Here is a 17346-nt window from a genome sequence, read left to right as displayed (position 1 = left end):
GCTGCCTTCAACAAAATTATACTTTTTCAGTAGCTTATTACAGGAACTATTCATTTAGTCCTATAATTCTCTAATTGTACTTCATTAACTATTCACCTTTAACAATTTGCACACAAAAAACACATTACTGGGGATGTTATACAAAAGAATTAGGATACATAATCTAAAACAGGTTCAGTGTTTGAAAGGTATCTGTAAATCAAGAGAAGCAGTTTTACAAAATTCTGGTCTCAATGTAGAGTTGCCAAAACAATTTTATAACACCTGATCAAGATAAAGGAGCTTGTTTTGAGCAAGTTTTTAAGATTAAAGAAGTGAAGGGCAAAATTATCTTCAAAAAGAAAATTCTTCTCTGCACCTCCGCCAAAGTCAGAGTCAGTACACCACGTGATGTGGTACTGAGCTACAGAGACAAGGAGGTATTCTTTGGACTGCTCTCAGTTGAGATGTTGGTGGGCATTCTACAATTAGCCTCAGTGTCCCAAACTGGGATTAGAGGAACAATTTGACCAAAATTCCTATTGCTGATTATCAGCCACCAATCGTTGCTCGAAGTGCATATATATGTGGATGCCCCTGGTGTAGAGGATCAGACCGGTCTTGTAATGACCTTCATGATAAAATAGTCCATCCTCAGTGTTCAGGTTCACACTATGGAGTGGTATAAAGGATATTATTACTGCAGGTCAGTACGAGTCACAATCTTCAGGACAGAAGGAAAAAAATGGCACATTTTGTAAAAAAACAAAAAGGTACATAACATGTCACTGACCAGGTTGGTTAAGATAAATTGAAAATAAAGCTGTTGGATCAACCTGTAGAAAGATCTCAAACAATGGTATCTGTTACCCAAAACACTTCGTTGTTCCTAGAATATTTCCCCAAATAAAATCATAATGGGAGGCACATTCGGTGCCGAACAACCAGGGGCAGCTTTTACCCAATGCTGGTAAGACACTGGACTCCATACAAATCTCACCTGCAACATTCAAATTCAATGTACTGGATGGACCTTTATCACTTCTCAGCCAGACTGATAAACCATCGTACTGTAGAGCTACATACTGAAAGGAGGAGCAAAAAAAAAAAAAGTCCAGCCACACAAAGACAGTACCACTTGCACCATCTGTAGTCCAACCATCCTCCGCTACAAAAGGTGAAGAAGGGGCAGTGGGAAGATTTTTTTTTTATTTTTTAAGTGTGATAAAGTATTAATAAATAGAATTATATTTAGGCACTCAGTTCTGATGTCAAACAGTCACAAATAATGAACACTGATTGAGCAGTTTACAGTGAAAGGTCATCTGAATGGAAAGTATAATTACATTTATTGAAATAATTATGGCACAACAGAAAGGAGATTATCTACTCTGCGACTTAATTAAACAAAGTGCTGATCAGGCACCAATTTCCTCACTTGTGAATAAAATCACAGAATTAGAAGCAAAAGGATGGATCAAAAAAAAGTCACAGAAAGCATGACTGAATAAATGCAAGAGGTGAAGTATGGTGCAAACTGAACCTTGGACTAACAGTAAGGCTGATAACTAAGTATCACTCTAGATCTTCCCAGCAGTCAGTCAGATTTCCTTTGCTGCGTCTCCGGATTCCGGGCAGCTTCCCCGCTGTCATGATGCTCCACCTGGAGCCACTAGTATTTGCTTCACTGTCCAGGCTAGTATATTTGGAACTGCCGCTAGTCTCACTCGCCCAGTCAGGCCAGGCATTGGAATCAGTCAGATTGCTACAAGGGTTCTCCATCATAACTTGTGGATCCCAACCCTCATCCTCTGTGGGAATCTTGCTGGCTGTATTCTGTTTAATTCCTAAACTGTCCCAGAAACTAGATTTCTTCTCCATCTTCACCTCTTCTTTTAGTTTTACATTGGTCCTGCAACGATACAAGCGGAAAAAAAAAATCACTGCAGCCATTGATGACACAACTTGCTTTCGAAAGCATGCATTCACAGTATATAACGGCTTCCATGATGGGACTGACCAGCCTCTGTGACCTGCCCTGATAAAACTTACACGGTGGATGATATATTTAGATTTAGTGCACAAGGTTCATTTTACTTTTCAAAAGTTACCTTTACAGCTGAGTAAATAACTGAATCAATACTGGTTCAGTGCTGCGAAACAATGCGCCGCCTTTTGAAATGAAGTGCTCAAATGTCTTGAGAGTGAACACATTTGTGTACGTGGTTGCACGCTCACTCCCTCCATTACCGATGTACCGGGGCTGCAGTGTATACCATCTACAAGATGCACTGCAGCAACTCACCAAGGCTTCTTCGGCAGCACCTCCCAAACCCGTGACCTCTACCACCTAGAAGGACAAGGGCAGCAGGCGCATGGGAACACCACTATCTTCAAGTTCCCCTCCAAGTCACACACCATCTGAATTGGAAGTATATCACCGTTCCTTCATGGGTGCTGGGTCAAAATCCTGGAACTCCCTCCCTAACAGCACTGTGGGAGAAGCTTCACCTCTCAGACTGCAGCAGTTCAAGGCGGCGGCTCACCACTACCTTCTCAAGGGCAATTAGGGATGGGCCTTGCCAGCGATGCCACATCCCACGAATGAAATTTTTTTAAACATGGAATGAAGAGTCAGGCCAGAAAGACACAGAATCAATTCCTGGTCTGATCCAAGTTTGCTCATCTCAGCCAGGACAGTGCTAGGGGTGCCACAACTGGCCCCAGTGTGTCTAGGTTTTGGAGTAACAACAAAACATGGACTTATATAGCGCCTTTCAATGCATAAAAAATTAACCAAAGCACTTCAAAGCGGCATGCGGCAAACATGGATCCAAGCCAAAGGAGACATTAGAAGGGGTGGCCAAAAAGCTTGGCTGAAAAGGTGGTTTTTAAAGGAGGGCCTTAAAAGGAGGCGAGGCAGGCAGAAAGAGAGAGAATGCCAGATGTGGGAGCCAGGTAGCAGAAGGCATGATTGCCAATACTGGGATGAAGGAAGGGAGAGGGGTAGAATTTAACATGAAGGAGCAATTGGGGGGTTGGGGGGGGGGGGGGTTTAAAACCAACCAAAATGACATGATTCGGGAAGTTGGCTCCAACTCGCTGACTTCCGCCTTTAATTGCAGCACGTTAGGCTGCTTGCACAGCAACCAATGTACCCTGTAATTATTGTTTGGCGTGCGGGCCCTTTATCTGGCTGTGTGGCCCAATCAATTTCTCGTGCATGAATGGCTATTGCCATTGAAAAGCCGGTGAGTGGCCTGCGTGGGACCTCCAGGCCGCTGCACGGCCGCACAACTTAGCAGGAACAATTGCACCAACCCCCTTGGGTTTCCTATTAACATATGCTAATTGCTCAATTAGAGCAACAGTGACACAGACTTTTCAGATCAACATGTCATCCACTGGTTTCTAGGGCTTCCTGAAACTCGCCAGAGAAAGCAAGGCGAGAACACAGTGGCAATTGAGGGGGGGCCAATCAATCTCAGCAAAATATAGCACTACATACTCAGATAATCAGTGGGAAAGGCTGATGCCAGTCAGAATGAGTGGGTGCTCGGATTTGAAACTCTTTTGAGTTAACCTGCAAAAACATAAAACATTAAAACCATGCCACCCGACCTGGGTGACACAGCAGACATTTTCAAGGCCCCTTTTTTTTTTTTTTTTTTTTTTGGGGCGCTAAAATCAAATTTTTCCAGTGCCCCCTATAAAAGGGGAGGGGGACACTAAAAGCACCGGCAATTAAAACAAATTAAACTTTAAAACGTAAAATCAAATTAAAATTTAGTTGCCGGGCGTGATGATGCACTCCAGTCCCTCCGGTGCCCACCTCTCGTGCTCGGATTTGAATCTCCGGCTGGCTTCCCACAGGTGCAGAGTGTCATGACTACACACATGCGGCAATCAGGACACCCCCAGATCACCCAGGAGTGTTCGTCAATGACAAGGGCTTCCACTCCATCAATGTGCAACCACAAAAAGATAGTTCTGCAAAGATGGCTAAATGGATGCTCAACTTTAGTGGCAAAGAAGTCTATGAGCTCCTCTCACCGGTTGTTGGAGGGCACAGTGGAGAGGAGTTTAAGTAGATGTTTGATAGTGGAGAAAAAGGAGCTGGGGGTTATCTTTGCTCTTTAGGGTGATCTTGAAGTAGTAGATGATTTTGGCAGAGGAAAGTGAGGCCCAATAGTGCTTGATATAGTACAGCAAGGTCTGGTGCTGCATGCGCCAGTTACACTAAAGTCTGTTCCCCTCGAACTTGAAAGAGAAAAGATGGGGGCCATACCAGGGGGAATGACCAGGATAGGAGAGAGTAATGATTTTAATGGGGATAAGAGCATCAAAAGGTGGAGGGAAGATAATGTTTGAGCCAATCCACAATGACAGAAGTGGTGACTGGAAGGTTAAAGGCTACGCAGTTGGGTCTTTGAAATTGGAGCTGTAAATAAATTAGGGTGGAGAAGTGGGGTTGGAAAGGGTAGGGGGTGTAGATGGAAAGGGATACAAGGATGTAGTCAGAGATAGCTTTGTCAGCAAACAAGACCATAGGACTCCGAGACTCATGGGGGTGACTGTGAAAATGCATAGGAAAATTTATATCGAGGGAAAGATTTAGGGAGGACCAGGAGATTGTTAAATTCAAGCAGAGAGGGTACGGAGAGCAGAGATGGAGGTTGAAATCACTGAGGATGAGGAGTTGTTCAATACAAAGGCTGAGGGAGGGGATGGAAAACAACAAGGATTTTAAAAGGGAGAAAAGAGGGGTGGAACAAGTTGAAGTGCTTGAAGGAGGAGAAGGTGCCAGAAGACATGGGGCAGAGACCAAGATGTGACTTGGTAATAAAGGCCGCAGGACAAAAATGTCAGAATTCCAGCTCCTGATTACTTTCTAGTGACCCTTGGTGTGAAGTATATCTGAGAATAGGACTAAGCTGAACAGTGACGGGGATACATATTCCCTAGATTTACCTACAAAGAGTTACCCCTTGGGTGAGATACGCAATGGCTACAGGCACCTGCAGAATTTTAATTCAGCGATTTCAGAAGAGCAGGGGAGACAAGTGGGGGTGTGGAAATGCTAGTTAATAAAAACAAAAAGGGAAACGGGCTGCAGAAGTCACACATTTTTTATCAACAAGGGGATCTCCTGCAACATTGCTCACACGTCGCCTGAGGCCTGCAGCACAGCTGCAATGTGCAGCTGCCAACCAGGCTTGTTCCTTCAGCAAGTACTGCAAGTGGGAATCCAGGTAATTGTTGTTAATTGTAATTTTAGCCCAAGCCAATTAGAAGTCAATAAACTGCTTGCACGCATCAAGCTCCCGATCAATGATGAGCTTTTTTTAAAAAGACGGTTTTGTATCTGTAAAAAAGTGACATTGAAGTGTGACATTTGGAATGTGATAAACGCGTACTTGGTGCAAGACTTTACTGAATGATAATGCATCTTGTTACTTTTTTTTCTGTAACCTATGTTCTTGATGTCATTACAACATTGCATCGTGACAAGTAAAAATGAGCAGAAACATTTTACAGGCAATGAAATGATTGCAGAAAAATGTTTTCCTAGATTATGGATTTATGATGCATCTATGCATGTATATATTAAAAATCTTGCGACTATGTGCACTTAATGTTGTCCCAATGTTTTAGTAATGCTTTTTTCAACATTTATAGATACAATCACTAATTTTTAAGTTCCAAGCTGGTATGAAACCAATATTTTCAGTCGATAAGACTGCATGCGAAGAAAGTGGGTGGGAGGGAGAAAGAGAAAAAAAACACTACCGTTCTCTAGTCTCAGGTACTGTTCAAAGAAACTGCAACGATAGACAAGTCCATGTTTCCTATGAACCAACGCGTGACCTTATGCACCAAGTAATCTAGGAGAAAGTGTGCATAATAAACCCTTTGACCGTGTATGCTGGAAACAGGAACTCTGAACCTGTGCAACTGATGGATAAATAACAATGAGACTGTTTATCTCAAGCGACAAACTATGAATCAGATTTATGAACTAAAATAAACAGAAGATTAAACACAACAGATTATGCTAGATTACAGCAAAAAGTTTTTTCATAAGTATTTTAGACCCATTGCCCTCCGCCCAAAATGGGGCACACTTACTGCTTTTTAGGTGCTCCTTCCGCCCCAATGCATGGGGTGGACATTCCTGCAATTTTCAGCTCTTTGGCTTATGATTCTGGTCGAAGCAGTGTTTGGTGTCGGGGCAGGGGAGGAACTGCGGTCGGGCTAGAGTTGCTCCAATAGTGGGGCGGAAGTGGGGGCGGGTCGGAGTGGCCGACGCTCAAAGTCAGTGCCGTGCTGATGACATCATCACGCTGATGCATCACAACGTCCCTCCCCTGCAGTTAAAGGGGAAGGCTGCTGCAAACTTTGCCACTAAAGTGACTGCAAACACTGGGCCACAAGGTAGGGTTTCGGCCAGTGGCCTGGCACCCAAGATGGGGGTACCAGGCTGCATGTTGGCGACCCAGCCGAACCCACGGACATAATTGTCGGCCCAACCTGGCAGTCAGCCAAGAATAAAAAATAAAATGGAGTCGCCGGCAGTGCGACCTCCCCTTTAGGGCAGCCACACTAACGGGTACCGACAGAAAAAGCTGTTTGTGGCATCAGCCGGCAGCCGCGCCCACAGGGCAAGTACACCGCTCTAAAACTAAAGGAGGGCAATATACAAAATGGCATCCCCTCCATGCTGACCAACCAGTGATTCTTTACTGACCCATGCCTACTTCTTTGAAGCAGTCATGGCCCTTATAGAAAGGGTCAATTTTGGCCCCACAAGTCAAGAAGCCTTTAGCAGTTCTCTTGTGTCCTTGTCACAATTATAGATTATTGAAGAGGCACAGCAATCAAGTTCTCCAATAATATTGTAATAGTTGTGACTCTTCAGGCTTTATATCATGTGTAATAAATTAGGAACTGCAGAGCCAGAATTGTTTTTTCAAGCAAAAGGAAATAAATATTCAATCCGCTTTTTCCCTCAAAACAGAAAACCAGTGGTTATGTCCGTAATCTGCAAGAGTGCTGCTATTCGCTATAATCAGGGCATATGGTTTCATCATCATAGGCAATCCCTCAATCGAGGATGACTTGCTTCCACGTCAAAAAGTTCACAAGTGTTTCAATGAACGACCTAAATTTCCAGGTTCCGAACTAAATCTTGAAGGGTGGAAGATGCCTGTAGGTGGATTTTTTTTTTTTTTTTAATTATAAACATGTGGTGGCCGTTGCACACCAGCCACCACACGGGCTTGACAGAGCTAGGCCTTGGTCCAGTAGCAAGGATTAACCTTTGGTCCATGATGACCGCAAAAGTCAAATTCAATTTTTACTGGTGGTTTGGGGATCACATTCTGCAATTTAGTCAGACCCCTCCCCCGCCCCACCATGAAAACAACAAACCAGTGGCCGAGTGTAAATCGTGAGCAATGGGCCTTGTCCCTACCGCGAGAAGTTTGTCATACAATTCAAAATGATACAAATAGATTTTTGTACACTTGGTTACATTTTATTTAACATTATCTAACTTTCTTCTCAAGCGGAGGAATGTTAATACTGGAAAATGGCACTTGTAAAAATAAATCCCCTAAAAAATGACCCAATCTCTGGGATCTTCATTCTTCAAATAATATGCATCCTCTGCACAACATTGGGGTTAAGCCTAAATTGATTTGTTCTGTAGAAGTTACACGCCAAAGAAATGTTAATGGCATTGCAGGTAGAACGTGTTGTGCATAGTCTCCGCATCTTATGAAGTCCAGGGCTGGTTTTATCCAGAATCAAAATTGAAGCTAAGTGCCAAAGCACAACACAAAAAATAAATCTACAATTCTACAAGGGGCCTGATGGGATGGTTGGGTGGGTTTGCGTATATGGAGAATGCTTATCATTCAAAGAATTAAGAAGATCCTAACAGACAGGGTATTGTTCTTCATTAAGACTTCTACATGTATCATAGGAGTGTAAAACTAAAACTTTAGTTCAGAGGGGGCAGCCTTCACACCAGCTGCAAAGCAGCCATAACACAAGCTGCAAAGATAATGTTGCCAAAGACATGATTGCTTTATGGCACTACAATCAAAGCTAGACAGTAATCCAATAATCTTGAGGATTTCTCCATGTAGCAGGTCTGAAAATACTGAAAATCAGAACCCAATTGTGAGATGCCCAGTGAGCAGGCATGAAATGAATGGAATAAAATGTACTCAACCAACCATTTAACTATCAACTGCTTTGTCATCAGCTTGTCTTCGGACTTTGCATCGTAGGAAGAAAATCATTGTGAACTTATTTCTGAAATTACTTTTCAGTAAGATATTGCACTATTTACAGCCACACAATGAAAACAGCACTCCATTTCCAACTGGTGTAGCAACAGACAATACAATGGGACACCAATTTCTTGGCCTGAATGAAACTAGAGGTGCATGCATACTATAACCAAAGGACTGATGTGAAGCAACTCGTAGTAGGAATTTGGGATGATTTGCAAGGACCGCTTTCTCAAAATGTCAAATCAAATGCAGTTGATCCATGATGAGGACTTATATTTCAATAACACTGTTCATAATACGTGTCAATTTGCCCTGTACTAAGAGCAGGAAATACTCCAAATCCAACCGCACCATCAATTCCAGGCAGTTGATACGCTAGGTGGTTTGTTCCATATTTGTGCCGAGTGCAGTAGCAGCACACCCGCGCACCTCACAGAGCTGTGTGCATTAGACCCATCAGCTGTGGAGGAGACATTAAAAAAGAAACTTACATTTATATAGCACCTTTCACAACCATCAAACATCTCAAAGTTCTTTACAGCCAATGAAGTAGTGTAGTTACTGTTTTAATGTAAGAAACGCAGCAACCAATTTGTGCACAGCCAGCTCCCACAAACAGCAATGTGATAATGACCAGATATCTTTGTTTTATTTTGATTGAGGGATAAACATTGGCCAGTACACTGAGGTAACTCCCCTGCTCTTCTTCAAAATAGTGCCGTGGGATCTTTTACATCCACTGGAGAGCAGATAGGACCTCAGTTTAACAGCTCTTCCAAAAGATGGTACCTCCAACAGCACAGTGCTCTCTCAGCTAGAGTGTCAGCCTAGATTTTTGTGTTCAAGTCCCTGGAGTGGGACTTGAACCCCACAACCTAAATAAATAAAGGATATCCCTGCAGATCAGTCTTCTTGTGATTCCTATGTGGAATTCAGAGCCATAGCCTGGTCATTATAGAAATTTACAGCACAGGCGGCCATTCAGCCCACCCTGTCTGTGCCAGCCAAAAAAAAGAGCTTTCCAGCCTAAGCCCACCTTCCAGCTCTTGGTCCGTAGCCGTGTAAGTTTCAGCACTTCAAGTGCATATCCAAGTACTTTTTAAGTGTGATGAGGGTTTCTACCTTTACCAACCTTTCAGGCAGTGAGTTCTAGTACCCCACCACCCTCTGGTTGAAAAAAGTTCTGGTAGAAGCTTTGGATAAACAGAGTAAGCATTTATATTGTTTCTCTGGGGGGGGGGGGGGGATTCAATGAACATTCCACTGGAAATGACAGTTTAGAAACATTTAGGTCAAGCACTGGATGGAGTATCCTCTGTCTTTTTGGGTACTTTAAAATATCTGCCACTGAAAAATTCAGGCGTGCACAGCACTTGATTTACCAACCACCAATTTAAATCCTCTTTATTCCCACTATACACTCACCAACACACCACCATCAATGTATGGACTCAACCACAAGAATGGGAGACAAATTTTCATAGACCTCATATGGCATGTGATTCAATCATTGCAATACATCTAGGTCATTATCCCACCATTCACACTCTATCTTGATTAATGTTTTTCTAACTCCTGGCATTACCATTTACATTTGTCTCTCTAATCTCTCCTATCTTCCAACAGATCACAGACCTTCCCTTTTGTTTTTTTTCCCCCCCTCCCCCTTTCCATGCTTTAGAATCTGTTCTTTTCAAACACTCCAGTTCTGATGAAGGGTCATAGACCCAAAACGTTAACTCTGCTTTCTCTCCACAGGTGCTGCCAGACCTGCTGAGATTTCCAGCATTTTCTGTTTTTATTCCAGATTCCAGCATCCACAGTATTTTGCTTTTGTATTGCAATACATCTTTCCTTTCTTCGGATGCAGAACAGGGGCAATTTCATCAGGCCTCTGCCCCAGACCTACAATGTACTTCACAATGGCCAGTGTCACTTATTCCTTCCTATCCACCCAAGTGCCAGCTCAGATACATGCACCTGGGGGATTCCTTTTAAGATAGTGTCAAGAGTGCACTAGATGCTCACAAAGCATCAAGTAAGCATGAGAGGTGGTGCAGGAGGCAGAGGGGACCCAGGACACTGCTCTCTAAAAGGTCAGTTTACCTCCTATCTCAGTGGAGAAGCAAAGGGATGCATATCACACGGACTCTGCTTTTTGAAGGACGTTTTCAAAGTGAGACAACACAATCAGCAGACAATGCGGCCATGCACTTGATCAGCTGAAGGCTACTGTGCTGCATCCGTGCAGCAGAGCTGGTCTCCAGTCGTCTTGGATAATCCTTGCCACTGGACCAAGACTGAACCCTGTTAAGCCCATTCGGTGGCTGGTGTGCAAGGGCCGCCGCACAAAAAAAAATTCACAGGCATCTTCCACCCTTCAAGATGTAGTTCAGGACCTGGAATATTAAGGTCCTTCATTGAAACAACTGTGAACTCATCCCTTTTTAGCGTGGAAGCAAGTCATCTTTGTTTCGAGGGACTGCCTATGATGATGGTGGACTGTGCTGAGGTTCACATGTCACATCTGTATAGGGACGAAGGTTGCATTCAGTACACATTAGTCCATCTTGGCATATGTGGCAATTACCTGCAGTGAAGCACACAGGCAGAGAAGCCTTGAGCTCTACTTTAAACATACACTCTTCTCAAGTTTCCCATGCTGGCAGATCAGATTAAACAAGGCATGACCAAAGGCGTCACTGATAATGTTGACATTTGATTTTCTGTCATATGGATCAGTTGTCACAAAAGCCAGGATCCAGCAACAGGATCACGGCTACGACTAGCATGGATGGGAGTGCTAGCTGTCTAGACAGCGTCACAACTATCCTCCTCCTCCACTGACTGCATATGCAAGAAATTGTGCCAGGCCAGGCAGCTCCTGCTTTGGTAGATATGACAAAGCGAATAGCTGGGTCATCTGAAGACCCATCTCAAGGAGGTCAAAGACAATAAATTCAGGTCGGCTGTACATATCTTCTTAGGTTAAGTAGCATCACTCATCCCTTTAAACAGCCTGACTTTCTCGTCAGGCAGTTAACTCACACTGCCCAATACCCATGTATGCTGGCATAACCTTGACACCCAACAATCTGTATCTGGACTGGATACTAATTTCTGTTGCATCTGCATTTCTTTAATCTCTCCAACAGTGGACCGAGTTCCCACAAGGTGAGGCAAGGCTTGGTTATGAATTGTATTACTGTGAAATAAATCAACTTAACAAGTATAGAGAATTACAACTATGACCAATTTCAATTATTTCCATCTATAAAGCTTATTTATGTGTAATAATACAAAACTAATGAATGTGCTAGGCTACCTCACTTCAGTGGCTTATTTTGCTGGACTTAAGTTAATTTTCTAACTCTCCTCTCATGTATTCAATCCTTCTCTCATCGGTTTGTTGGTTGACTGAACATGCCACATATTGTTTCCAAAATCTAGAATCCAGTGTCAGCTTTTAGTCAACCATCCCAAAGAGTGGAATGTACCAGCTTAATTGGCAATAACCCTTGTTGAGTTCAAATGAATAGAGTAGTCACACAGCAGCAGTGTGTGTGAACCATCACTGGAATGTCAAACTATCTTTCATGGTGCCCTGGTTCGGACATCCATCTGAAAATCTAATTTATACCTGCCAGCCTCTGTCCTGTGACTGTAACCCTTTGAGAGCCAGATTTAGCTCGATAGCACTATTTCTTACATACGCTACACCAAGGTGTTCCCATAGCAGCAAGATCTGAAATCTCAAAATATGGCAATGACTTTGGGCGATAAAAGTCCCAGCCCTGGAAGGTTACCGCTCCCAATTGGGGCGCGGGGCAATTTCACCCACGAAGTGTTACTTTTGGATCCCTTGGGCATGCTGAATTATGATCCTACATGTGCCATGCGCCTGTGCTGGAGTGTGGTTGCAAGTCTGTTTCACGCATATTGTGCAACTCTATCATAGCCACTCTGCTGAATGTGGCCTCTTGATGCAAGAGCAAAAAATGTACACTAGTCCCTGGCAATGATTTTGTAGAACAAACAAGTGGAATAACAGCTTGTACATAACACCTTCCAAATTCAGCTGTTCAGTTGTGATACATTGCAGGGTGCAGCTTTAATGGGAACATGCATTCTCCTTATACTTTTCTAAATGTCGGAGGCTTGTTTTCAACAGGCATCATTGCACTGATTGTACTTCTGGTGCAAAACTCAACTGATCATTGTGCCGCTCACAGTCAGCATCTTGCTGCTTTTTGAACACAGACTTCACATGCAACTGGAAACAGTTGGGCAATGTAAAAATGAGCAACAATTCAGTATTGCCAACACTGACTTTACACCAACACTCTTGGAGAGAAAGTAGATGATTTTCCCATCTTCTCAGTAAGCAATTTCATTTTTTCTCTTCAACTTTCTCACTTCCTGAATGTAAGAAGCTATGTTTGGATGCAGTTCTAAAGACAGCTGAGGTTCACTCCTCAAGAATGGACACTTGCCATCTTTAAAATCTTGCCTTTTCCAGCAGGAGTCAGTGGTCAGAAATCCAAAACAGGGATCTTCGAACCTTGGATCCTTTGGGGCTGTTTAGCTCATTATTACACTGTGGTATATCTAATTACTGAGCCATAGGAGAAATCAATGGATTATTTAAAAGCATGTTATGAGTTACTATCAACAGTAAGAAAGGGACCAGTACAAGACAGCCAATTTTTGGCATTGTCCAAAAAAAAAAAGAAAATCTGCTGATGCTGTATCCCAATTCTTTGCAAGAAATTATAAAATGTCAAGCCTTACTAGAAACAAGAACAATTATTAAAAAGAAAAAGAGATTAAAATGGTTCAGCTTCAGACATCACTTTGTCCATTACCACATTTTATGTGCTTCAGATTATACAAGTAACTGAAGAGAACTGGCTGCTAAATTAAATCTGAAACAAGCTGGTTGAACAAATATGGCAAACACTAGAACAGCTTGTCAAGCTATGTGTTTTAACTGTGGCAAAGCAAAACATTATAAAACTCAATGTGCACTATCACGAGGCAAGCATACCATCAACAGGACAATAGTACACATACATTGAGTTAAACTATGCCAGTTACAATAAGCGGAGTGTGCACAATAAAGAAAAAGATCCCCTCTGAACTAACGAACACTGCCAGTGTGTGTCGTGTATTGATTGTTCAAAACAGTGTGGCTGGATGAATCACTCTGATGGATCCACAAGAAGTTGGGGGTAGTGTACAGACATGGATTGAGAACTGGTTGCTAGACAGGAAGCAAAGAGTAGGAGTAAATGGGGACTTTTCAGAATGGCAGGCAGTGACTAGTGGGGTACCGCATGGTTCTGTGCTGGGGCCCCAGCTGTTTACATTGTACATTAATGATTTAGACAAGGGGATTAAATGTAGTATCTCCAAATTTGCAGATGACACTAAGTTGGGTGGCAGTGTGAGCTGCGAGGAGGATGCTATGAGGCTGCAGAGTGACTTGGATAGGTTAGGTGAGTGGGCAAATGCATGGCAGATGATGTATTATGTGGATAAATGTGAGGTTATCCACTTTGGTGGTAAAAACAGAGAGACAGACTATTATCTGAATGGTGACAGATTAGGAAAAGGGGAAGTGTAACGAGACCTGGGTGTCATGGTTCATCAGTCACTGAAGGTTGGCATGCAGGTACAGCAGGCGGTTAAGAAAGCAAATGACATGTTGGCCTTCATAGCAAGGGGATTTGAGTACAGGGGCAGGGAGGTGTTACTACAGTTGTACAGGGCCTTGGTGAGGCCACACCTGGAGTATTGTGTACAGTTTTGGTCTCCTAACTTGAGGAAGGACATTCTTGCTATTGAGGGAGTGCAGCGAAGGTTCACCAAACTGATTCCCAGGATGGCAGGACTGACATATCAAGAAAGACTGGATCAACTGGGTTTGTATTCACTGGAGTTCAGATGAATGAGAGGGGATCTCAGAAACAATTAAAATTCTGATGGGTTTAGACAGGTTAGATACAGGAAGAATGTTCCCAATGTTGGGGAAGTCCCAAACCAGGGGTCACAGTCTAAGGATAAGAGGTAAGCCATTTAGGACAGAGATGAGGAGAAACTTCTTCACCCAGAGAGTGGTGAACCTGTGGAGTTCTCTACCACAGAAAGTTGTTGCAGCCAATTCACTAAATATATTCAAAAAGGAGTTAGATGTGGTCCTTACTACTAGGGTGATGAAGGGGTATGGCAAGAAAGCAGGAATGGGGTACTGAAGTTGCATGTTCAGCCATGAACTCATTGAATGGCGGTGCAGGCTCGAAAGGTCGAATGGCCTACTCCTGCACCTATTTTCTATGTTTCTAAAACAAATGCATACACTAGAATATGAGTATTTAAAGAAACATAAACCTCCTATTGGTATAATTTGTATTAGTGGAGTTGTCTTTGTAACAAGTGCTGTTATAGAAATAGTGCCAGCTAACAGATGCTTAGGGTTGCTACCTATCCAGTCTTGGACTGGACAGTCAGGATTTTGGATAGGCTGTTGAATAACACTTTATGATCCAGCATAATTTACGAAGCAAGTGACTTCAGTAACAACTACTTAACTAGAACACTTTATCCAATAGAGAGCGCATTGTGTGAAAATAGACATGGCGAAAGAAAGAAAAGCACAGGTCAACGTGACTCTCACCATCAGCATGGTCATTATTGACATTCTTGCCAACCAGGGTCTAGCCAACCCATATTTAGCAGTGATTACTTCAAGAAATTGTTTCTGTACTACACAGTGAGAACTAAATGTTGACATTATAATATTGGGAGTTTTTTTTTAAAAAACATGCGTCTTATTGCTTTGATATATTTACTGCCACGGTGGAAACTGGAAATATAAATAAAATAAGCCGATAGTTGATAATGCAGAAGTTTGATGCTAAAAAGGTCTATATGGTCTTTGTTAAAGGGGTAATGGTGAAATTGCACAGCCTACATCAGATAGACACAGACTGATCCAGCACAAAGTAGGAATTAAATGGAAAATTGAGCAGATGGGAGATTAAGCATTCGTAAAGCCATACATACAAGACACCACTTCCAAATGACAGGGCTGTTGGACAGCACGCACACGAATAAACAAACGCTTCTAAAAAAAATTCTACCCAGTCTTCTAAATTTTTTTTGCGAGAGCTAGAGATCAGGCCTCTCATTAAGCCTTAAAACTGAATACAAGGAAACAAAGCATCACATGCACAAATACTCCAACTGCTTCAATACTCAAAATTCAACCAATAAGTGAGGCAGGCTGGAGAGATTATTACAGCTCCAAGATCAACAATAGTCAATATATCTGGATTTACCAGATCTCCAGAGGAAAGGGCTATTTTTTAAAAAATTTGAAATAAATCCAGATTCAATGCCTTACCGCTGAAAGCACAAATACAATAGAACTTCAATTATCCACCATGTGACACCCCACAGCTTTAGTGGAGGAAGGAAACTGGTAGTTAATCAAGAGTTCCAAAATTGCCCTGCTGATTGATTACTGTAACATTTAAATGCCTCTTCCCATCCGCCTGCTGCAGTCCTCTATAGCACCAACCTCCGTTGGTTCTGCTAACAATCAACTAGCACTGGAACAGCTGAGCTGCTCAGTTACAATTCAGCCCTTTGCAACGTGGACCATTTCCCATACCTCGGGAGCCTTTTATCAACAAAGGCAGACATTGATGCGGAGATTCAAGATCGCCTCCAGTGCGCTAGTGCAGCCTTTGCCCGCCTGAGGAAAAAAAAAAAAGAGTATTCGAAGACCAGGCCCTCAAATCTACCACCAAGCTCAGTCTACAGGGCTGTAGTAATACCTATCCTCCTGTATGGATCAGAGGCATGGACGATGCACAGAAGACACTTCAAGTCGTTGGAGATATATCACCAATGATGACTCCGCAAGATCCTGCAAATTCCCTGGGAGGACAGGCAAACCAACATCAGTGTCCTCTTCCAGGCTAACATCCCTAGCATTGAAGCACTGACCACACTCAATCAGCTTCGCTGGGCAAGCCACACAGTTCGCATGCCAGACACGAGACTCCCTAAGCAACTGCTCTATGTGGAGCTCCTTCACGGCAAACGAGCCAAAAGTGGGCAGCGCAAATGTTACAAGGACACACTCAAAGCCTCCCTGGTAAAGTGCGACATCACCACCAATACCTGGGAGTCCCTGGCCGAAAACTGCCCTAGGTGGAGAAAGTGCATCCGGGAGGGCATTGAGTTCTTCGAATCGCAATGCCGCGAGTGTGAAGAGATCAGGCGCGGGCAGCGGAAGGAGCGTGCGGCAAATTAGTCCCACCTCCCCCTTCCCCCGACGAATGTCTGTCCCACCTGTGACAGGGTCTGTGGCTCTCACATTGGAATATTCAGCCACCAAAGGACTCACTTTAGGAATGGAAGCAAGTCTTCCTCGACTCCGAGGGACTGCCCATGATGACGAGAACAGCTGAGCTGCTCAGTTACAATTCCCAATCGCAACGGTTCACAACTCCAGCCACAGATCTGAGAGAGCCAGACTGATTCCCGGGATGACAGGACTGACATATGAAGAAAGACTGGATCAACTAAGCTTATATTCAATGGAATTAAGATGAATGAGAGGGGATCTCAGAAACATAAAATTCTGATGGGATTGGATAGGTTAGATGCAGGAAGAATGTTTCCGATGTTGGGGAAGTCCAGAACCAGGGGTCACAATCTAAGGATAAGGGGTAAGCGGTTTAGGACCGAGATGAGGAGAAACTTCTTCACTCAGAATTGTGAACCTGTGGAATTCTCTACCACAGAAAGTTGTTTTGGCCAGTTCGTTAAGATATATTCAAAAGGGAATTAGATGTGGCCCTTACGGCTAAAGGGATCAAGGGGTATGGAGAGAAAGCAGGAATGGGGTACTGAAGTGTATGATCGGCCATGATCATATTGCATGGTGGTGCAGGCTCAAAGGACCAAATGGCCTACTCCTGCACCTATTTTCTATGTTTCTGTTTCTAAATACTCTCCCCCAACCTACAACAACCACGGCAACCCCTGCGTT

The 17346-nt window shown here is 43.2% G+C and overlaps 1 protein-coding gene across 2 annotated transcripts in view; it reads right to left on the bottom strand.

Annotated features, from left to right (window-relative positions):
• Window positions 1-213: 213 nt before the first annotated feature.
• LOC139267113 (testis development-related protein) overlaps window positions 214-17346 on the bottom strand; it is a 66998-nt gene continuing 49865 nt past the window's right edge. For both annotated transcript variants that reach the window (XM_070884926.1, XM_070884927.1), the window contains one exon: window positions 214-1891. In XM_070884926.1, coding sequence (XP_070741027.1) covers window positions 1555-1891 — 337 coding nt within the window. In that variant the 3' untranslated portion in view covers window positions 214-1554. The remainder of the gene's footprint in view (window positions 1892-17346) is intronic.

This window comes from Pristiophorus japonicus, chromosome 7, assembly GCF_044704955.1.
Source record: "Pristiophorus japonicus isolate sPriJap1 chromosome 7, sPriJap1.hap1, whole genome shotgun sequence".
Classification (NCBI taxonomy): Eukaryota; Metazoa; Chordata; class Chondrichthyes; family Pristiophoridae; genus Pristiophorus; species Pristiophorus japonicus.
This window is presented reverse-complemented; position numbering and strand designations above follow the sequence as displayed.